The 25,558-nt window shown below is 35.4% G+C and overlaps 1 protein-coding gene across 2 annotated transcripts in view; it reads right to left on the bottom strand.

Moving 5' to 3' along the window:
- DOCK3 (dedicator of cytokinesis 3) overlaps window positions 1–25,558 on the bottom strand; it is a 664,292-nt gene that overhangs the window by 546,726 nt on the left and 92,008 nt on the right. For both annotated transcript variants that reach the window (XM_032290004.1, XM_032290005.1), the window contains exon 2: window positions 9,062–9,145. In XM_032290004.1, the coding sequence (XP_032145895.1) occupies window positions 9,062–9,145 (84 nt within the window). The remainder of the gene's footprint in view (window positions 1–9,061; window positions 9,146–25,558) is intronic.

Here is a 25,558-nt window from a genome sequence, read left to right as displayed (position 1 = left end):
AAGACTTAACTATCCTAAATATATATGCACCAAACACAGAATACCCAGATTAATAAAGCAAGTTCTTAGAGACCTACAAAGAGAAACAGACTCCCACACAACAGTGGGAGACTTCAACATGCCACTGACAGTATTCAACAGATTATTAAGGCAGAAAATTAACAAAGATATTCAGTACTTGAACTCAGCACTGGATCAAATGGATCTGATAGACATTTACAAATTCTCCACCCAAAAGCAACAAAATATACGTTCTTCTCATTGCCACACCACACAGTCTAAAATTGACCACATACTCTGGACACAAAACACTCCTCCGCAAATGCAAAAGAAATGAAATCATAACAACCACTCTCTCAGACCACAACACAATCAAATTAAGAATCCACACCAAAGAATTCACTCAAAACCATACAATTACACAAAAATTAAATAAACTGCTCCCAAATGACTTCTAAGTAAATAATGAAATTAAGGCAAAAATCAACAAGTTCTTTAAAACTAATGAGAACAAAGATACAATATACCCAAAATCTCTGGGACACAACTAAGATAGTGTTAAAAGGAAAATATATAGCACTAAATGCCCACACCAAAAAGAGTCTCAATCTAGCATCACAACTAAAAGAACTAGAAAACCAAGAGTAAACCAAGGCCAAAGCTAGTGGAAGACAAGAAGTAACCAAAATCAAAGGTGAATAGAAGAGGGAAACATGAAAAACCATTCAAAAGATCAATGAAGGCAAGAGTTGGATTTTTGAAAAGAAAATTAGTAAAACAGGCCAGGCAAGGTGGATCACACCTGTAATTCCAGCACTTTGGGAGGTTGAGGCAGGTGGATCACCTCAGGTCAGGAGTTAGAGACCAGCCTGACCAACAAGATGAAATCCCGTCTCTACTAAAAAACACAAAAATTAGCTGAGTGTGGTGGCACATGCCTGTAGTCCCACCTACTTGGGAGGCTGAGGCAAGAGAATTACTTAAACCCAGGAGGTGGAGGTTACAATGAGCCAAAATCATGCCATTGCACTCCAGCTTTGGCAACAATAGTGAAACTGGCTCAAAAAGAAAACAAAATTAATAAAACAGATAGATGACTAGCTAGGCAAAGAAGAGAAGACAGAAGATCCAAATAAACACACAGCAAAGGGATATTACCATTGACCCCACAGAAATTCAAATAACCATCAGAGACTATTATGAACACCACTATACACATAAACCAGAAAATCTGGAAGAAACAGATAAATTCCGAAACACATACACCCTCCAAAGACTGAACCAGGAAGAAAATGAATATCTAAAGAGACCAATAATGAGCTCTGAAATTGAATTTTAATAAACTTCCAACCAACCAAAAAAAGCCAAGGACTAGATAAATTCACAACCAAATTCTAACAGATGTACAAAGAAGAGCTGGTACCATTCCTACTGAAACAATTTTTAAAAACTAAGGAGGTGGGATTCCTCCTCAGCTCATTCTATGAGGCCAGCATCAACCTGATATCAAAACCTGGCAGAGACACAACAAAAAAAACAGGCTAATATCCTTGATGAACATTAATGCAAAAATCCTCAACAAAATATCTGCAAACCAAATACAGCAGCACATCAAAAAGCTTATCCACCATGATCAACCAGGCTTTATCCCTGGAATACAAGGTTGGTCTAACATATGCAAATCAATAAACATGATTTATTACATAAACAAAACTAGAAACGAAAACCACATGATCCTCTCAACAGATGCATAAAAGGCTTTTGGTAAAATTCAACACCTCTTTATGTTAAAAACTCTCAATAAGCTTGGTATTGAAGAAACATACCTTAAAATAGTAACAGACATCTATGGCAAACCCACAGCCAACATCATAATGAATCTACAAAAGCTGGATGCATTCCCCTTGAAAACCAGCACAGGACAGAAGAGCTCTGATCTCTCACTACTTCTAGTCACCATAGTATTGGAAGTTCTGGCCAGAACTATCATGCAAGAGAAAGAAATAAAGCGCATTCAAATAGGAAGAAAGAAAGTCAAATTATCCCTCTTTGTAGATGACATGTCCTATACCTACAATACCCCACAGTGTCAGCCCCAAAGATCCTTAAGCTGAAAAACAACTTAAGCAAAGACTCAGAATACAAAATCTACATATAAAAATCACTAGCGTTCCTATACACCACCAACAGCCAACTCAAAAGCCAACTCAGAAACACAATCTCATTCACTGCCACAAAAAGAATGAAATAACCTAGAAGTATAGCTAGCCAGAGAAGGTGGAAGATGTCTACAAAAAGAATTACAAAACCTCACTCAAAAAAAAAAAAAAAACAGAGATGACACAAACAAATGGAAAAACATTTCATGCTAACAGATAGGAAGAATCAGTATCATTAAAACGGTCATACTGCCCAAAGCAATTTACAGATTCAATGCTATTCCTATCAAATTAACAATGACATTCTTCGCAGAACTAGAAAAATCTATTTTAAAATTCACATGGAACAAAAAAAAACAAACTCCAATTAGCCAAGGCAAGCCTAAGCAAAAAGAACAAAGCTGGAGGCATCACACTACCCAACTTCAAACTATACCACATGGCCACAGTAACTAAAACAACATGGTACTAGTACAAAAACAGACACACAAGACCAATGGAAAACAACAGAGCACCCAGAAGTAAGGCCACACATTTACAACTATCTGATCTTCAACAAACTTGACAAAAACAAGCAATGAGGAAGACTCCCTATTGAATAAATGGTTCTGGGATAACTAGCTAACCATATGCAGAAGATTGAAATTGGATCCCTTCTTTACACCATACACAAAAATCAACTCAAGATAGATTAAACACTTGGCTGAGCACAGTGGTTCATGCCTATAATCCCAGCACTTTGGGAGGCTGAGGTGGGTAGATCACCTGAGGTCAGGAGTTCCAGACCAACCTAGTCAACATAGTGAAACCCCATTTCAACATGGTAAAACTAAAAATACAAAAATCAGCCAGGTGTGATGGCGCATGCCTGTAGTCCCAGCTACTCAAGAGGCTGGGGCAGGAAAATCACTTGAACCCGGGAGGCAGAGGTTGCAGTGAGCTGAGATCACACCACTGCACATTTTACTCCATCCTCTTGGGCGACAGAGCAAGACTCCATCTCAAAAAAAGAAAAAAAATAGATTTTTTTTAACATTTTAATGTAAACCCCAAAACTGTAACAGATCACCTAGGCAATACCATTCTGGACATAGGCATGGGCAAAGATTTCGTGAGAAAGAGACCAAAAGCAATCACAACAAATGCAAAAATTGACAAATGGGATTTTACTAAACTTAGGAGCTTCTGCACAGCAAAAGAAACTATCAACAGAGTAAACAGACAACCTACAGAATGGGAGAAAAATTTTTGCAATCTATCCATCTGATAGACCATTAGCAAGATTAACCAAGAAGAGGGAAAATCCAAATAAGCTCAATTAGAAACAAAACAAGAGGTATTACAACCAATACAATACCACAGAAATACAAAAGATCATTCAAGGCTACTGTGGCACAAACTAGAAAACCTAGAGGAGATGGACAAATTTCTGGAAATATACAACTCTCTTAGATTAAACCAGGAACATACAGAAACTCTGAACAGACAAATAACAAGCAGTGAGATTAAAATGTTAATTTAAAAAAGTGCCAACAAAAAAAGTCCAAAACCAGAAGGATTCACAGCTGATTTCTATCAGAAGAACTGGAAAAAATCCTATTGACAGTATTCCAAAAGATAGAGAAAGAGGGACTCCCTAAATTATTCTATGAAGCTAGTATCACCTTAATACCAAAACCAGGAAAGGATATAACAAAAAAAAAAAGAAAGAAAGAAAATTACACACCAATATCCCTGATGAACAATAAACATAGATGTAAAAATTCTCAACAGAATACTAGCTAACTGAATCCAACAGCATTATCAAAAAGATAATCCGCCATATCAAGCAGGTTTCATACCAGGAACACAGGGATGGTTTAACAGAGCCACGTCAATAAATGTGATATACCACATAAACAGAATTAAAAACAAAAATCATATATCATCTTAATAGGTGCAGAAAAAGCATTTGACAAAATCCAGCATCCTTTATGATTAAAACCCTCAGCAAAATTGGCATAGAAGGGACAGACCTTAATAAAAGCCTATTTATTTACAACAAACCTACAGCCACCATTGTACTAAATGAGGAAAAGATGAAAGCATTCCACCTCAGAACTGGAACAAGACAAGAATGCCCACTTTTACCACTTCTCTTCAGCATAGTACTGGAAGTCCTAGCCAGGGCAATCAGACAAGAAAAAGAAATAAAGAGCATCCAAATTAGTAAAGAGTTTGAAATCAAACAATCACTGTTCACCAACGACATGATCCTATACCTAAAAAACTCTAAAGACCTATCCAAAAAGCTCCTAGAACTGAAAAACGCATTCAGAAAAGTTTCAAAATACATTTTTTTTTTAGATGGAGTTTTGCTCTTGTCGCCCAGGCTAGAGTGCAATGGCACAATCTCAGCTCACTGCAACCTCTGCCTCCCATGTTCAAGCAATTCTTCTGACTCAGCCTCCCAAGTAGCAGGGATTACAGGCATGTGCCACCACGCTTTGCTAATTTTTGTATTTTTTGAAAAAACAGGATTTCACCATGTTGAAATCCGAGTGGTTTGGCCAGGCTGGTCTCAAACTCCTGACCTCAGGTGATCCGCCAACCTTGGCTTCCCAAAGTACTGGGATTATAGGCATGAGCCACTGTGCCTAGCCACAGGATACAAAATTGATGTATACAAATCAGTAACACTGCTATACACCAACAGTGACCAGGCTAAGAATCAAATCAAGAAGTCAACCCCTTTTACAATCGCTGCAAATAAAATAAAATAAAATAAAATAAAATAAAATAAAATACTTAGGAATATACCTAACCAAGGTGGTGGAAAAATCTCTACAAGGAAAACTATAAAACGCTGCTGAAAGAAAACATAGATGACACAAACAAATGAAAACACATCCTATGCTCATGAATGGGTATCGTGAAAATGACCATACTGCCAAAAGCAATCTAAATAAATTCAACGCAATTCCCATCAAAATACCACCATCATTCTTCACAGAGCTAGAAAAAAACAAACCTACAATTCATACGGAACCAAAAAAGAGACCACAGAGCCAAAGCAAAACTAAGCCAAAAGAACAAATCTGTAGGCATCACATTACCTGACTTCAAACTATACTATAAGGCTATAGTTACCAAAACAGTATGGTACTGGTATAAAAATAGGCACACAGACAAATCGAACAGAAGAGAGAACCCAGAAATAAAGTCAAATACTTACAGCCAAATAATGTTTGAAAAAGCAAACAAAAACAAAGTGGGGAAAGGATACACCCTATTCAACAAATGGTGCTGGGATAAAGGGAAAAAAAATCATGGCATTCGCAGCAACCTGGATGGAATTGGAGACCATTATTCTAAGTGAAGTAACTCAGGAATGAAAAACCAAACATTGTTATGTTCTCACTTATAAGTGGGAGCTAAGCTATGAGGACGCAAAGGCATAAGAATGATACAATGGACTTTGGGGACTCGACGGTGGGGAGAAAGGTCTGAGGTGGGTGAGGGATAAAAGGCTACATATTGGGTACAGTGTACATTGCTCAGGTGATGGGTGCACCAAAATTTCAGAAATCACCACTAAAGAACTTACTCATGTGACTAAACACCACGTGTTCCCAAAAAAACTATTGAAATTTTTAAAAATTAATTTTAGAAAGAATTTTTTAAGAAAAGCTACACAAAAAGAAACTAAAATAATAACAGGTGCTGGTGAGACTGCTGAGAAAAAAAATGCTTACACTGTTGTCAGGAGTGTAAATTAGCTCAGCCATTATGAAAAACAGTGTGGGAATTCCTCAAAGACCTAAAAACGGAACTGACATATGACCCAGCAATCCCAATATTACATATATACCCAAAGGAATATAAATCATTCTATCATAAAGACATATGCATGTGTACTTTCACTGCAGCACTATTAACAATGGCAAAAACATGGAATCAATCTAAACGCCCATCAATGGTAGACTACAGAAAATGTGGAACATATATACTATGGAACACCATGCCACCATAAAAAAAAAGCAAGATCCTGTCCTTTGCAGGAACATGGATGGAGCTGGAGGCTATTATCCTTAGCAAACTAACACAGGAACAGAAAACCAGATACCACATGTTCTCACTTGTAAGTGGGAGCTAAAAGATGAGAACAACATGGACACACAGAGGGCAACAACAGACACTGGGGCCTACCAGAGATGGAGGGTAGGAAGAAGGAGAGGATCAGGAGAAATAACTATGTGTACTAGGCTTAATACCTGGGTGATGAGATAATCTGTACAACAAACCCACCTGAAACAAGTTTACCAATATAACAAATGTGTACATGTACCCCTGAACCTAAAACAAAAATTAAATAAATATTTCAAATTTTTAAAAAATACTATAAATAGAACTACTACATGGCTGAGTGTGCTACCTCATGCCTCTAATTTCAGCACTTTGGAAGGCTGAGGTGGGCAGATCACTTGAGCCCAGGAGCTCAAGATCAGCCTGCCTGAGCAACGTGGTGAAACCCCATCTCTAAAAGAACATACAAAAATTAGCCAGGCCTGGTGACATGGTACGCCTGTAGTCCTAGCTACTCAGGAGGCTGAGCTGGGAAGAGCATCTGAGCCTAAGGAGGTCAAGGCTACAGTGAGCCATGATGGTACTACTGCACTCCAGCCTGCTGACAGAATGAGACCCTGTCTCCAAATAAAAGAACTACTATATGATCTAGCAGTCCCACCCCAGTGAGATTTTTTTTTTTTAATTTTTTACTTTTCGGTCTCAAGATCTCTTTATAGAACCACTGGGATTTTATCCAATGGAACAGAAGTCATTATACTGAAAAGACATCAGCATTCCTATGTTTACAGCAGCACCATTTACAACAGCCAAGATATGGAATCAACCTAACTGTCCAATAACGGATGAAGAAAATATGTTGTATCTACACAATGGAGTACTATTCTGCCACAAAAAATACTGAAATTCTGCCATTTGTGATAATGTGCATGGAACTAGAGGACATCATGTTAAGTGAAATAAGCCAAAAAGAGAAGTTAAACACCTCATATTCTTACTTATATGTGTAAGTTAACAAAAAAAATAATAATAATAATAAAACTGAATGAAGGATACTGGGAGGGAAGGGATAAGGGAGGATTTCAAGAGATTTGTCAAAGAATACAAAATTACAACTAGATAAAAAGAATCGGATCTAATGTTCTATCCCAGGTAAGATAACTACAATTAATAATAACATATAGTTTCAGAAGCTAGAAGGAAAATATTAAACTTTCTCAACCAAAAGGAAAGAAAATGTTTGGGATAATGTATATTCTAGTTACCCTGATCTGATCACTATATATTATATGTATCAAAACATCACTATGTACCCATAAATACAATTATTATTTGTTGATTAAAAAATAAAATTGTTAAAAAGAGCCTGGGACCTCCCCTCACTCTTGCTTTCTCTCTTGCCATGTAATCTCCGCACATACACACTTCTCTTCAACTTTTGCCATGAGTGGAAGTTTCCTGAAGCCCTCACCAGACGCAAAAGTTGGTATCACACTTCTTGTACAGCCAACAGAACCATGAGGCAAAGAAACCCCCTTTCTTTATAAATTATACAGCCTCAGGTACTCCTTTAGAGCAATACATAAACAGAATAAGACAGCAGGTATTCTTGTCTCACTTTAAAATTTCAGTGAAAACTCTCTCAATATTTTATGACTGAATATGATGTTTGCTGCAGGCATTTTAGTAGCTATCCTTTATTAGATAAAGAAAATCACCTTCTATTCTTAGCTTCCTTAGAGTTTTTATCATAAAAGGGTGCTGATTTATGCTTACGTTTTAAGAAAATTTAAAATGAGTGTAGCTCCCTTTCCAGAAAAGCACACTCCTAAATACATGTGATTCCTGGGTCATGGTAGGTTACATGTCCTCCCATACCCCTCTTAACAGTAACTCAACTAGATTAAAGCTCCACTCCCATATACATTGGCTCTATACCCACACTGCAACAGTTCTACTTCATTATATCATCTGAGATGGCTTGTAATCATGCTGAACTGCTAGTCTAGGCTGTCCAAGTTATTTCCCATGGCATCAATTTTACTTTTGTTAATACTCTGATTTTGTGTAATTTCTCCCTAAATTTAGTTTTCCCATAAATCTTGATTTAAAGTACAGATTTTGAAGAACATGATCCATCTCAAGAATGTGTAAATGTTACAGCAGAAATACCCGTATATGCCACAGAAGAGGAGAGTAGTCAAGCCAAACTACATTTAAACATATTTAAGGCTTTGTTTTAATTATGACTAAAGATGCCCAGCCAATCAGATGGAAACACACAAATGAATGGACTGTAACGTAGTTCCATTCAAGACAGCTAAGCATGGGTAGATTATCTATTTGTAAAAATAAATAGTAGGGCACAAAATATAGATACAATGAATAAGATCTAGTATTTGATAGCACAATAGGGTGACTACAGTCAGCAATAATTTGTTGCACATTTTTGAATAATTGAGGGAGTACAATTAGAATCTTTGCAATACAAAAAAACAATAAATGCTTGGGGTGACAGACACTACATTTACCATGATGTAATTAATGCATATTGTATGCCTGTACCAAAGTATCTCATGTACCCCATAAATATATGTTTAAAAACATGTTCTGACAGACAAAAATTACTTATCTAACTGTTGCTATTACATTAGAGTCAAAAAGGTTCATACCATTATGCTGAACATAGGTCAGGAAGAATTTTATATAACACTATTTCATCATGTGACTAATTATGGCTCCAGAATTATTGCTTATAATCATATTAGCACAAAAAAATGTACATAGTACTGCCAAAAAGTGATCACAATTTATACGCTTTGTAGGTCCATACTCACCTTCACATTTTTCAAGAATCTGGACTGTTTCTCCTATTTCTAAGACCAACCCTTGAGGGACAGATCCTCGAAAGCTGCATATCACTACAAAAGCAAGGATAAACACACCAATTAGCATTTTTAAACACTAAGACAGGGTCAGAGTCACTTGATTAAGCACTACATTTTCTTAAATGTGTACCCTCCCTTCTTTACTAATCCTCTTTCTAAAGTGTAAGCCCCTTTCCACTTAATCTACATTTTGAAAAATAGTATTAGCCATTTTGGACAATAAAATACATTGTGGCAAAATTACTATCCATGAGTGGTGGGTGCATGTGTGCTTGTATAAAAACATTTCTATTAACAGAGTCTCTCTGTCCCTCTGGATGTCCTGTGTTCAAATGTCCTTTTTGAGCAAGTTTGTATCAATTACTGAAGAAAATATTAACATTAGGAGCTTCTTATCTACCACAAGCAAACAGATACTTTTTAAAAGAATCATCAAATAAATTTGATTATGCTTTGAAAAGCAGAATTCTCATAATAAAAATGAACAGAAATTAATGAAATAGACACCAAATTATAAAAGAAAAAAATCTAGAGATAACAATCAAAATCCCATAACTTTTTGAAGGAAATTGACGAACTGATTCCAAAATTCATATAAGAATACAAAGAATTTTTTAAAAGCCCATCTTACCTCAAAATAATAAAAGCATATATGACAAACCCACGATCAAATCACACTGAATGGGGAAAGTTGAAAGCATTCCCCCTGATAAATGGAACAAGACAATGATGCTCATTTTCACCACGTCTCTTCAATATAATACTAGAAGTCCTAACCAAAACAATCAGGCAAGAGAAAGAAATAAAGGGCATCCAGATTGGAAAAGAGGAAGACGAACTGCCACTATTCAATGATTACGTAATCATATACATAGAAAACCCTAAAGATTCATAAAAAGATTCCTAGATCTAATAAACAAATTCAGTAAAGTAAGGTCTCAGGTACAAAATCACTGTACACAAATCAGTAGCACTGCTATACACCAAAAACCAAGCTGAGAATCAAATCAAGAACTCAATCCCTTTTACAACAGCTGAAAAAAATAAAAACAAAAGATCTTAGGAATATGCTTAACCAAGAAAATGAAGGATCTTTACAAGAAAAACTACAAGGCACTGCTGAAAAAAATTCACAGATGACACAAACAAATGAAAACACACGCCATGCTCACAGATAAGAATCAATATTGTAAAAATGACTGTACTGCCAAAAGCAATCTATAGATTCAACGCAATTCACATCAAAATATCATCAACATTTTTCCCAGAACTAGAAAAACCAATCCTAAAATTCATATGGAACCAAAAGAGCCTGGACAACCAAAGCAATATTAAGTAACACATTATGGGACTTTGAATTATACTACAAGGCTATAGTTACCAAAACAGCATATACTGGAATAAAAATAAGCAGTTAGACCAAACCCAGAAATAAAGCCAACTGGTGTTCAACAAGGCATACAAAAACATAAGCTGGGGAAAAACACTGATATGGTTTGGCTCCATGTCCCCACCCAAATCTCATCCTGAATTGTATTTCCATAATATCCATGTGTTGTAGGAGGGACCTGGTGGGAGATAACTGAATCGTGGGGGCAGTTTCCCCCATATTGTTGTCATCGTAGTGAATAAGTCTCACTGATCTGATGGCTTGATAGGGGGAAACCCATTTCGTTTGGCTCTCATTCTCTCTTCTCTTGTCTGCAGCCATGTGAGAAGTGCCTTTCACCTTCCACCATGATTGTGAGGCCTCCCCAGCCACGTGGAACTGTAAGTCCAATAAACCTCGTTCTTTTGTAAATTGCCCAATCTTGGGTGCGTCGTTATCAGTGTCTTTATCATGAAAATGGACTAATATAACATCTTATTCAATAAATGGTGCTGGGAAAACTGGCAAGCCACATGTAGAAGAATGAAACTGGCTCCCCATCTCTCACTATACAAAAATCAACTCAAGATAGATAAAACACTTAAATCCAAGACTTGAAACCATAAAAATTCTTCAAGATAACATCGAAAAAACTCTTCTGAACACTGGCTTAGGCAAAGAATTCCTGAGTAAGACCCAAAAGCAAATGTAAAAAAAACAAAAACAAATAAATGGAATCTAAACTAAAAAGCTTTTGCACAGCAAAAGAAATAATCAACAGAGTAAACAGATAACCCACAGAGAAAATATCTGCAAACTATGCATCTGACAAAAAACTAGTATCCAGAATCTACAAGGAACTCAAATCAACAAGCAAAAAAAAAAAAAAAAAATCACATCAAAAAGTGGGCAAAGGACATTAATAGGCAGTTCTCAAAAGAAGATATACAAACAGCCAACACACACATGAAAAAAATGCTCAACACCATTAATCATCTGGGAAATGCAAATTAAAACCACAATAAGATACCACCTTACTCATACAAGAATGGTCATAATTTAAAAAGCAAAAAACAAGATGTTGGTGTGGATGTAGTGAAAAGGGAACATGTTTACACTGCTGGTGGGAGTGTAAATTCGTACAACCACTACAGAAAACAGTATGGAGATTCCTTAAAGAATTAAAAGTAGATCTACCATTTGATCCAGCAATCCCATTACTCGATATCCACTCAAAGGAAATGAAGTCATTATACCAAAAAAACACATGTACATGCATGTTTTTAGCAGCACGATTCACAACTGCAAAGACATGGAACCAACCTAAATGCCCACCGACCAACAAGTGGATAAAGAAACTGTGGTATATATACACCATGGAATACTACTTAGCTACAAAAAGGAACAAAATAATGTCTTCTGCAGCAACTTGGATGGAGCTGGAGGCCATTATTCTAAGTGAAGAAACTCAAGAATGGTAAACCAAATACCATATGTTCTCATTTGTAAGTGGGAGCTATGAGGACACAAAGACATACAGAGTAATATAACAGACTGCAGACTTGGTGGAGGGAGGTTGGAAGGGGTTAAAAAATAAAAGACTACATATTGGATACGGTGTATACTGCTCAGGTGACAGGTGTTCTACAATCTCTCATTTCATCACTAAAGAACTCATCCATGTAACTAAAACCTACCTGTACTCTCAAAACTAATGAAAAAAGTAAGAAGAATAGCCCTGTCAATCTTGAAGAACTTATACTACCATAAATCTAGCCTTATAATCTAAAAACTGGTTCTTTGAAAACACTAACACTGACAGACATCTAGAAAAACTAGGAAAAAAGAAAAATAAATTATCAATATCAGCAATTAAAACATTAAAATCATCATAAAATGATATTACACAAAAAAACTTTACTAATTTGAAATTTTACATGAGTAGATGAATTTATAGAAAGACAAAATCTACAAACACTGGCAGAGAAGTTAAAAATTCAAATAGTCCTATATCTATTAAAGAAAAGTGAATCTGTAATTAAAAGCTTCCCAAAAATGAAATACCAAGTCCTGATTACTTTATCAGTCAATCTGTCCAAACATAAAAAAAAAAAAAAAAAACACCAATCATAAATAATCTCTTCAAAAGAGGGAATTCATTTTGAACTCAGCATGATAGCAATGCCTGAGAAGGACATGAGAAGAAAGGAAAATTACAGGCTAATCTTTCTCATTAATATAAATAAAAATATTTTTTTAAAAAAATACAAAGCAAATAAAATCTATGCATAAAAAGGATGATGCATCATGACCAATTACGGATTATTCCAGGAATGCAAGATTGGTTTAATATTAGAAAATAAAGGAAAAAAAATCATACGATCATCTCTATAGAGGAAAAAGCTGATAAAATTCAAAGTCTACTCAAGACAAAAATTCTTAACAAAGTAAGACTAGAAGGGAACTTCCTTAATCTGATAAAGAGCATCTATAATGTGTATATAGCAAACATCATACACACTGGTGATATACAAAACATTTTATCACTAAGGCTAGGAACAAGAAGAGGTTGTCCACTGTTACCATTTGTATTCAACACTGTATGCAGGACCAGACGATGCAAATAAGGCAATTAAAGGTATAATAATTGGAAATATGGAAATAAAACTGTCTTTATCAGGTCTGACTGTGTATGTTAAAAAAAATCCAAAAGAATACAGACATAAACTATTACAACAAACACCATGATGTAGCAAGGTCACTAGATACAAGGTGAATATTTTTAAGTCTATATATAAAAATAAACGATTAGAAAATGAAACATTTTGAAAATACACCATTTATAACAACATCAAAAAATGCCACGTAACTGGAAATAAGTCTAATGGGACATGTGTAAGAACTCTATACAGAAAGCTACAAAATATTGAAAACATTAAAAGCCCAATAAATAAAAGCATATATCATAATGGATTAGAAAACTCAATAGTATAAAAATATATATTCTCCCCAAATTGATCATTAGATTCTCTGCAATCCCAATCAAAATCTTAATAAACTTTTTTGTAGAAATCAATAAACTGATTCTAAAATGTGTTTTAAAATGCAAAGGATGAAGAAGGGGGACATATACTGAGAGAGATCAAGCCTTTCAGCTGAAAAGAAAACAAGCTGTAAAAAAATATATACAGCATGAATCTATCTGCACGTGTATATATGTGTATACTTGATCGTTGCTGAAGACATCAAACCTGCTATTGGTAATCTGTATAATCTGGGAATATTTGGCTATATTTGCAAGTACTTGTAGCATTATAAATCTGTAAATATTTTAAATTCTAAATGGAAAATAAATTCTGAACAAAAACTTTTCAAATTTTTTAAAACTTTAAAAAGCAGTTATACCAAGCTCTATTACTTAATATTGTACAGACTTGGGAATTGTTAAGAAACATCAAATACTCATCAGTCTTACTCTGACTACCAAGTGAAAAAGAAATGGTCTACCCTAGGGTTTACTACATTGAACCCTCCAAGGGGAAAGGGAAAGCATTAAGTTCCTTAATCTCAAGTCATTTCAGGCAGCCACAAATTAGCAGTAATACAGCTGTCTAAGGTCAAAGGTATATTCTAAGCATAATGCATAAATAAAACTATAGTGAACTGCATGAGCCCCTAAGAATTTAACATCAGCAGTTCTTCTACTCTTTAACAAACTCTTTACCGAGGCCCTTATTATTAAATTTCAATCTCAGGAGCACTCACCACTCCTGTCTTCTTAATCTATATCACTAATTAACAAGAGAGTGTAAATTAACAACACCCTTCATTGTTTAAAATTGAATGTTTCATGTGTACTCAGAGAACCTATGTAAACTTCCCATTTCAATAACTATCTGCCTTCTAGATTGGCTTTCAAATGATTTTTTAAAAATTAATATAGATCAGTGTCATGAAGTGCTTCCCATTTTCTTCTAGTAGTTTTATAGTTTCAGGTGCTACATTTAAGGCTTTAGTCCATTGTGAGTTGATTCTTGTAAATGGTAAGCGATAGGGTCCTAGTTTAATTATTCTGCATGTGAATATCCAGTTTTCCCAGCATAATTTATAGAAGAAACTATCCTTTCCTCAATGTGCATTCTTGGCACCTTTGTCAAAAATAAGTTAGCTGTAATTGTGGACTTATTTTGGGTTCTCTATTCTGTTCCATTGGTCTGTGTGTCTGTTTTTATGCTAGTACCATGCTGTTTGGGATACTATTGCTTTGTTGTATATTTTAAAGACAAGTAGTATGATGCCTCCAGCTGTGTTCTTTTTGTTCAATATTACTTTAGCTATTCAGGGTCTTTTGTGGTTCCACACTAATTTCAGGATTTTTTTTCCTATTTCTGTGAAGAATGTCATTGGTACTCTGATAGGGACTACAATGAATCTGTACTGTATATCATTTGAAATAGTATATACATTTTAACAATATTAATTCTTCAAATCCATGAGCATGAGATCTTTCCATTTATGTGTGTCCTCTTCAGTTTTTTTCATTAATAGCATTAGTTTATCATTGCAGAAATCTTTCACCTCTTTAAATTTATTCCTAGGCATTTTTTGTTTTAGCTATTGTATATGAGATTGTTGTCTTTATTTCTTTTTGAGATTGAATATTGGTAGCATATATAAATGTTACAGATTTTGTATGTTAATTCATGCTTATTTTTAATTAGGTTTATATACTTATGGGGTACATGGGATGTTTTGATACAGGTATGCAATGTGAAAATAAGCACATCATTAAGAATGGAGTATCCATCCCCTCAAGCATTTATCCTTTGAATTACAAACCAATTACACCCTTTATTTTAAAATGTACAGTCACTGACCAAAGTCACCTTGTTGTGCTATCAAACAGTAGGTCTTGCTCATTCTTTGTAACTACTTTTTGTACCCATTAACAATCTCCACCTCCTCTCACCCAGCCACCCACTACCCTTCCCATCCTCTAGTAACTATCCTTCTACTTTCTGTCTCCCAAGAATTCAGTTATTTTGATTTTTAGATCCCACAAATAGTGATAACATGTGATGTTTGTCTTTGTGTGCCTGGTTTAATTTCACTTAACATAATGATCTCTAGTTTCATCCATGTTGTTGCAAATAACAGAATCTCATTCTTCTTTATGACTGAATAGTACTCCATTGTGTATGTGTACCACATTTTCTTTATCCATTCATCTGTTCTTGGATGCTTAGACTGCTTCCAAATCTTGGCTATTGTGAATAGTGCTGCAACAAACCGGGGAGTGCAGTTAACTCTCCAATATACTGATGTCCTCTCTTTGGGGTTTATACTCAGCAGTGGGATTGCAGGATCATATGGTAGCTCTAGTCTGGAGAAACCTCCAAACTGTTCTCCATAGTGGTTGTACTAATTGACATTCCCATTAACAGAATACAAGGGTTCCCTTTTCTCTACATCCTCATCAGCATTTGTTATTGTCTGTCTTTTGGATATAAGCCATTTTAACTGGGATGAGATAATATTTCATCGTAGGTCTGATTTGCATTTCTATGATGATCAATGATGTTGAGCATCTTTTCATACACCTGCTTGCCATTTGTATAGCTTCTTTTGAGAAATGTCTGTTCAAATGTTTTGCCAATTTTTTAATCAAATTATTAGATTTTTTTCCAATAGAGTTGTCTGAGCTCCTTATATATTCTGGTCATTAATCCTTTCACAGATGGGTAGTTTGCAAATATTTTCTCCCATCCTATGGGTTGTCTGCTCACTTTGTTGTTTCCTTTGCTGTGAAGCTTTTTAAATTGATGTGATCCCATCTGTCCACGTGTGCTTTTGTTGCCTGACCTCGTAGGGTATTGCTCAAGACATTTTGCCCAGTGTGCTGGAGATTTTCCCCAGTGTTTTCTTGTAGCAGCTTCATAGTTTGAGGTCTTAATCCATTTTGATTTAATTTTTGTATATGACAAGAGATAGGTGTCTAGCTTCATTTGTCTACATATGGATATCCAATTTCTCCACCACCATTTATTTAAGAGACAGTCTTTTCCATAGCATATGCTCTTGGCACCTTTGGTGAAAATGAGTTCACTGTAGGTGTGTTAACCTTAACCCTAACCCTAACCAGCCAGTTAAGGTTATGGTTAGGGTTAGGATTAGACAAACCCTATTTCTGGGTTCTCTATTCTGTTCCATCAGTCTATGCATCTATTTGTAGCATAATCTGAAGTCAGGTAAGATGATTCCTCCAGTTTTGTTCTTTTTGCTTAGAAATGCTCTGGCTACTCTGGGTCCTTTGTGGATTCCATATAAATTTTACGGTTTTTTTTTTTCTATTTTTGTGAAGAATGTCATCAGTATTTTGATAGCCAATACCTTGAATCTGTAGATTTCTTTTGGTAGAATGGACATTTTAACAATATTGATTGTTCCAATCAATGAACATGAAATTATTTTTTCATTTTTTTGTGTGTCCCCTTTAATTTCTTTCATCAATGTTTATAGTTTTCATTATGGATATCTTTCATTTTTTTGGTTAATTCCTATTTAATTTTATGTGTAACTATTTTAACTGAGATTACTTTTTTCTTTTTCAGATTGTTCATTCTTGGCATATAGAAACGCTACTGACTTTTGTATGTTGATTTTGTATCCTGCAACTTTACTGGATTTATCAGTTCTAATTGTTTTTTGTTTGAATCTTTAGGTTTTTCCAAACATAAGATAATATCATCTGCAAACATGGATAATTTGACTTCTCCCTTTTCAATTGGGATGCCATTATATCTTTCTCTTGTCTGATTGTTCTATCTAGGACTGTGCTGAATAACTGGTGAAAGTGGGCATCCTTGTCCTGTTCCAGATCTTCAAGGAAAGGCTTTGTATGTTGATTTTGTAGCCTGCAATTTTACTGAATTCTTTTATTAGTTTTAATAGTTTTTTGATGAAGTCTGTAGTTTTCAATATATAAGATCATGTCATCTACAAACAGGGACAATTTGACTTTCTCCTTCCCAATTTGGATACCCTTTATTTATTTCTCTTGCCTAATTGCTCTGGCTAAAACTTCTCTTTTTTTGAGACAGAGTCTCACTCCATCGCCCAAGCTGGAGTGCAATGACATAATCTCAGCTCAGTGTCACCTCTGCCTCCCAGATTCAAGCGATTCTCCTGCCTCAGCCTCCCAAGTAGCTGGGATTACAGGCACCCACCATCACACCCAGCTCATTTTTGTATTTTTAGTAGAGACGGGTTTCACCATGTTGGCCAGGCTGGTCTCGAACTCCTTACTTCAAGTGATCCACCTGCCTCAGACTCCCAAAGTGCTAGGATTATAGGTGTGAGCCACTGTGCTCAGCCAAAACTTCTATCTAGTACTGTGTTGAACAGGAGTGGTCAAAGTGGGCATCTTCATCTTGGTCTATATTGTAAAGGAAAAGCTTTTAACTTTTCCCCATTCGGTATGATGTTAGCCATGGGTTTGTCATATACGGACTTAATTGTGCCGAAGTATGTTCCTTCTATTAATACATCTAACATGTCCAGAGTTTTTACCATGAAGGGATATTGAATATTATTGAAAGCTACTAGTAAAGACCATAGGAGAAACTATTTATAACATTAGTCTGGCAAAAGCACAGGCCAAAAAATGTTTAATGAAAAAGGATTACATTGAACTAAAAAGGTTCTGAACAGTAAAGGAAACAACAAAAATCCTATTTCTCCACATCCTCTCCAGCATCTGTTGTCTCCAGATTTTTTAATGATCGCCATTCTAACTGGTGTGAGATGGTATCTCAATGTAGTTTTGATTTGCATTTCTCTAATGACCAGTGATGATGAGCATTTTTTCATATATTTGTTGGCCTCATATATGTCTTCTTTTGTAAAGTGTCTGTTCATATCCTTCACCCACTTTTGAATGGGCTTGTTTGTTTTTTTCTTGTAAATCTGTTTTAGTTCTTTGTAAATTCTGGACAGGGAAAATGTGGCACACACCATGGAATATTATGCAACCATCGAAAACGATGAGTTCATGTCCTTTGTAGGGACATGGATGAACCTGGAAACCATCATTCTCGGCAAACTGACACAAGAGCAGAAAATCAAACACCTCATGTTCTCACTCATAGGTGCGTGTTGAACAATGAGAACACATGGACACAGGGAGGGGAGCACTACACACTGGGGTCTGTTGGGGGGAAATAGGGGAGGGATGGCGGGGGGTGGGGAGTTGGGGAGAGATAGCATGGGGAGAAATGCCAGATATAGGTGAAGGGGAGGAAGGCAGCAAATCACACTGCCACGTGTGTACCTATGCAACAATCTTGCATGTTCTCCACATGTACCCCAAAACCTAAAATGCAATAAAAAGAACAAAAATCTACAGAATGAGAGAAAATATTTGCAAACTGTGCATCAGACAAGGGATGTTAATATCCAGAATATAAGGAACTCAACTCAATAGCAAAAAAAAAAAAAAAATCCAATTAAAAATACACTAAATATTTCCCAAAAGAAGACATACATATGATGAACAGGTATATGAAGAAATGCTCAACATCGTTAATCATCAGAGAAATATAAATCAAAACCACAATGAGTTATCAACTCATCCCAGTTAGGATGGCAATTATCAAAAAGATAAAAAAATGCTGATGAGAATGTGAAGAGAAAGGAAATTCTCATACACTGCTGGTGGAAATATAAATCAGTACAGCCATTCAGGACAACGGTACGGAGGTTTTTCCAAAACTTAAAAAATATAACTACCATATAATTCTACAATCCCACTACTGCGTATATATCCAAAGGAAATTAAATCAGTATGTCAGAGATATCTGCACTCCCATGTTTATTGGAATCAACTAAGTGTCCATCAATGGATGAACGAATTTTTTAATGTGGTATACATACACAACAGAATACCATTCAGCCATAAAAAGAGAATGAAATCCTGTCACTTGCAACAAGACAGATGAACCTAGAAGACATTAAGTGAAATAAGCCAAGCACAAAAGGATAAATACTGTATTATTCCACTCATGTGGAGTTTTAAAAAGTTGATCCCACAGACGTAGAGAGTAGAATAGTGGTTACCAGAAGTGGGAATGGGGGCCAGGGGGTGCAGTTAAGGGATGGAGAATGGTTAGAGGTTTGTCCAAACAAAGTTGCAGTTAGATAGGAGGAATACATTCCGGTGTTCTATTTCATAGTAAGGTGATTACACTTAACAATGATGTATCGTATATTTCAAAATAGCTAGAAGAGAGGATTTTGAATGTTCTCACCAGGAAGAAATGACAAGTGCTTGAGGTGATGGAAAACCTAACTGCCCTGATTTGATCATTGCACAATGTGTACATGTATCAAAACATCACACTGTACCCCATAAATATGTATATTATGTGTCAATTAAAAATAAAACTTTACAAATAAATTCAATTTTTTAAATTAATATAAAAAGAGGAAGAAAGAAAAATAAATTATACCTGCTAGAAAAGCAGGAAGCCTGAAAGAGAGGAGAGCTTTCTCCCTATAATCATGGATCCATTTTCAGGCCTATACTTTATTTGCAGGCATATCATTAAGACTAAACCTATTAGTTAATAGATTGTTTGGCTCTGTTCCCCACTGTGTCTGTCAGGTACCTGATAAATTCTAAGAAAGGCCGGGCGCAGTGGTTCATGTCTGTAATCCCAGCACTTTGAGAAGCTGAGATGGGCAGATCACTTGAGATCAGGACTTCGAAACCAGTCCAGCCAACATGGTGAAACCGTGTCTCTACTAAAAATTCAAAAAAATTAGCTAGGCATGGTGGTACGTGTCTTTGATCCCAGCTACTCAGGAGGCTGAGGCAAAAGAATTGCTTGAACCCAGGAGGCAGAGTTTGCAGTGAGCCGAAATTGCACCACTGCACTCCAGCCTAGGCAACAAAGCAAGACTGTCTCAAAAAAAAAAAAAAAAAAAAAAAAATCTAAGAAAGTGGCAGCTTCAAAACAAATATGCCTTTGGTCAGGCACAGTGACTCATGCCCATAATCCTAGCACTTTGGAAGGCTGAAGCAGGCAGATCACTTGAGGTCAGCCATTTGAGATCAGTCTGGCCATTATGGTGAAATCCCATCTCCACTAAAAACAAAACAAAACAAAACAAAACAAGTATGCCCTTTAACATTACTTCTTTAGACTTGTACCATTGTTAACCACATAAAATTAATGATTTATCCATGGCAAAATAACATGAAGGCTTTTGAAAAACAACATATTAGGAAGAAGATATACTTTTTCAACATTTAAAAAAAAAATTTTTTTTAAGAGATGGGGTCTCATCATGTTCCCCAAGCTGGTCTCAAACCCCTTAGCTCAAGTGATCCTCCTGCCTCTCCCAAGCTGCTGGAACTACAGGCATGTGTCATCATACTGAGCTGCTAATTCTTAAATTGTGTAGATATTTATTAACTTCAAATTTTTTCATACTATGTTAAGTAGAAAGGGTTATGAACAGTAGCAGCATAATTCCGTAACAGTCATCCCTCAGTGTTTATAGAAGATGGATTCCAGGATCTCCTACAGATGCCAAAATCTATGGATGTTCAAGTCCCTGATAAAAAATGTTGAAGTATTTGTATATAACCTATACACATCCTCTTGTATACTTTAAACCATCTCTAGATTAGTTATAATATCTAATACAGTATAAATTCTATATGCCTGCAAGTAATAATTTTGTATTTTTATCATGGTATTGTCATTATTTTTCTATTTTTGACCTGCTGTTGGTTGAATCCACAGATGCAGAACCCACAGATACGAGGGGCCAATTGCATACAGCTTCTATAGTACTTATTTCTGTTTATTACGCAATAAAATGAAATCTGTGCTAAAAGAATATATGTTAGCATTACCAGACTAAGTATTCAGCACAGTGTTCCCAATTCACAGGAAACCATCTATCAGGAAAAAAAAATTAATACATCTCATCACAGAACTTCACAAAAATAGAAATGACAATAAAACTAATAAAAGTAAATTTCTGAGTAGCTCATTAGCTAGTGGTACGAGGATAGCTACCTACGAATAATGAATTAATTAAATTGTATTTGATCACAGCAAAGAAATATCCTGAGAAAATAAACTTGTGCAAGGCCTTTTGCATTTTGCTGAGAATAAGTGCTCTAAGAGCTGTATATATATATACCAATATCCATAGTCAACTTGAAAACTGTGAGCAAAGATATCAATGAAACCAAAAGTGGTTCTTTGAAAATATCAACATAATTGATTGACCTTTAACCAGGTTGACCAAGAAAAACAGAGAGAAGACTTAAATTACTAATATCAGGAATGAAAGTGGAAATATTACTACCAACATTAAAAAAATTAAAAATATTTTTAAAATACTTTGAACAATTGTATGCCAAAATTTTAGATAAGCTAGATTAAATGGACAAATTTCTAAAATGAAACATAGGATCAAAACTAACTCAAGAAGAAATAGAGCCCAGGCGCGGTGGCTCACGCCTATAATCCCAGCATTTTGGATCCCATGCAGGTGAATCACCTGAAGTTAGGGGTTTGAGACCTGCCTGGCCAACATGGGAAAACCCTGTCTCTACTAAAAATACAAAAATTGGCCAGGCGTGGTGATGCACACCTGCAATCCCAGCTACTCATGAGGCTGAGGCAGTAGAAACTGCTTGAACCCAGGAGGCAGAGCTTGCAGTGAGCGGAGATCGCAACATTGCACTCCATCCTGGGCAACAGAATGAGACTCCATCTCAAAAATAAAAATGAAAATAAAGAAGAAATAGAAGAATCTGAATTGATCTCCAATATGAAAAGAGATTGAAGCAGTAATCACAATGCTGCTCACAGGTCCAAGACCAGACAGATGGTCCCTGACTTAACAATGGTTAGAAATATAATTTTCAACTTTACAATGATTTACTGAGCTATAACCCAGTTGTAAGTTGAAAAGCATCTGACCTTACAACTTTTTTACTTTACAATGCGTTTATCAGTGTATTTTTAAATGGATTTTCAACTTATGATATTTTCCATTTATGATGAATTTATTAAGATAATAAGATACAACCCCATGGTAATTCAAGGAGCATCTGTCCTGGTGAACTTTACCAAATGCTTAAAAAACAACACTGCTCCTTCAAAAAAACTTTCAATAAATAAAAAAAAAAGGAAGGAACAACTCCTAAGGCAATGTTACTTTCATGCCAAAACCAAACAAACATAACACAAAGAAAAAAATTCTTAACATATAAAGATGATTACACATGATGAAGTGGGATTTATTCTGGATGCAGAAATAACATTTGACAAACTCTACCACCCTTTCATGATTAAAAAAAAACTCAGAATATTAGGAATACAAGGTAACTTCCCCAACCCATAGGTAACATCACACTTACTAAAGAAAAACTGAATGCTTTATAAGATCAGGATCAGAAAGTAGGGTACAAAACTACTTCCATTTAAAGATGACAGGATCTTGTGTGTATTTTTTTAAAAGTAAGGAATTCACATGAAACTATTAGAGGTAGCAAACTAGTTTAGCAAGGCTGCAGGATACACAATCTGCACAGATGCTCCTCGACTAACAGTGTGGTTACATTCTGATAAATTTATTGCAAGTTAAAAATATCTTTAATTGAAAATGCATTTAAAATATCTAACCTACCAAACATCATAATTTAGCCTAGCCTATTTTAAACATGCTCAGAACACTTCAATTAGCCTACAGCTGCACAAAATCATCTAACACAAAGCCTATTTTAAAAGATGTTCAATGTCTCATATAATTTACTGAGTATTGTACTGAAAGTGAAAAAGAGAATGGTTGTATGAGTACTTACGGTAAGATTTCTACTGAATTTTCATCAGTTTGACACCATGGTAAAGTCCAAAAACCATAAAACAAACCATCGTAAGTCAAGAACCATCTGCATACAAATTTAGTTGTGATTTTAGAAACAAACCTTCACATAAATGATCACTTAATTTTCGACAACTGTGCCAGGACCATTCAACAAAGAACTGACAGTCTTTTCAACCAGAGGTGGTGGAAAACCAGATACCACATGCAAAAGAATAAAGTTGGATGGACCCTTATCTCACATCATATACAAAAATAAACTAAAAATGGCCCAAAGACCTAAAAGTAAAAGCTAAAACTGTAAAATTCTTAGAAGAAAACATAAGGGAAAAGCTTCATTACACTGGGTTTGGAAATGATTTCTTCATGACCAAAACTACAGGGAAAAAAAAAAAGAGTTTGCCTTCATCAAAATTAAAAACTTTTATGCATCAAAGGATACATCAACAACAATTCATAGAATGGGAAAAATATTTTTAAATCATATATCTGATAAGGAATTAACTGAGAGGATAAAGAACTCCTACATATCAGCAATAAACAAACTGATGATTTTTTTTTTGAGACAGTATCTCACTTGGTTACCCAGGCTGGAGTGGCATGGTGATAGCTTAAGCGGCATGATGATAGCTTATTGTAGCCCTGAACTCCTGGGCTCAAGCAATACTCTCACCTCAGCCTCCCAATGCTCCCTGTAGTTGGAACTACAGCATGTGCCACCATGCCCAGCTAATTTTTTCCATTTTTTTATACAGACGGGGTCTCACTTGTCACCCAGGCTGGTCTTGAACTCCTGGGCTCAAGCAATCCTCCTGCCTCGGTTTCCCAAACTGCTGGGATTGGGTGTGGGCCAACACACCCAACCCAAACTGATTCTTAAAATGGGCAAAAGATTTGAGTAGGCATTTTTGCAAAGAAGATATACAGATGCTCAACAGGCACATATAAAGATGTGCAACATCACTAATCATTAGGGAAATCCAAATCAAAGCACCATGAGATGGTACTTCATACCCATCTGGATGGCTATTACCAAAAAATAAAAAAGAACAAATGTTAACAAAGATGTGGAGAAATCAGAGCCTTTTTGCATTGCTGGTGGGGATGTAAAATGGTGTGGCTGCTGTGGAAAACAGTATATCAATTCCTGAAAATATTACACAGAATAATCAAATATAGTTACTTTAATTTTAAAAGAATTTAAACTAAGTACTTAATTTAGTGAATTAAATATCTAATTTGATTTAACAAATTTAATTTTAATTAGATATTAAACAGAATTATATGATCCAGCCATTCACTTCCGGGTATATATCCAAAAAACAGGGACAAGGACAGATATTTGTATACCTGTGTTCATAGTACGATTATACACAATAGCCACAAAGTGAAAGTAATCCAAGTGTCCACTGACAGATTAACAGATAAAATATGGTATGTGCCTACAATGGAATATTATTCAGCCTTACAAAGTAACAAAATCTTGACATGCTACAACATGCATAAACCTTGAAGGTACTACACTAAGTAAAATAAGTTAGTCACAAAAGAAAAATTTTGTATGATTCCAGTATAGACGATCCTCAACTTATGATGGTTCAATTTAATGATTTTACAACAAGCTTTTTGGATGTACCCTCATCATAAGAGGAGGAGTATCTGTAATATAATGTTCCTAGAGTACTAAAATTCATAAAGAAAAAAGGAGAATTTTGGTTGCCAGGGGCTGGGAAAGCATGGAATGAAGAGTCAGTGTTTAATGGGTATAGAGTTCAAGTTGAGGAAGATGAAAAAGTTCCAGATATAGATGGTGGAGGTGGTTATTACACAACAGTGTATATGTTCTTGATGCTGCAGAACAATACACTTTCGGATGAGATCAGGCATGTTCAGGATGATATGGCTGTAGACAGAACTGTACACTTTCAAATGGCTAAAATTGTAAATTTAATTATATATCTTTTTACTGTGGTAATATGTAACCACAATTTTAAAAAAATGGAGATACAGAGATCCAGAATATCCAAAAACAATCTTGAAAAATGAGGACAAAATATAAAGAATTCACACTTTCCAATTTTAATACTTACAATAAAGCTACAATTGTGAAGACACTGTGGTAATGGCATAAGGATGGACATGTCAACAGAAAAGAACTAAGACTCTAGGTG

This window comes from Sapajus apella, unplaced genomic scaffold, assembly GCF_009761245.1.
Source record: "Sapajus apella isolate SASKATOON/1434 unplaced genomic scaffold, GSC_monkey_1.0 scaffold23, whole genome shotgun sequence".
Classification (NCBI taxonomy): domain Eukaryota; kingdom Metazoa; phylum Chordata; class Mammalia; order Primates; family Cebidae; genus Sapajus; species Sapajus apella.
This window is presented reverse-complemented; position numbering and strand designations above follow the sequence as displayed.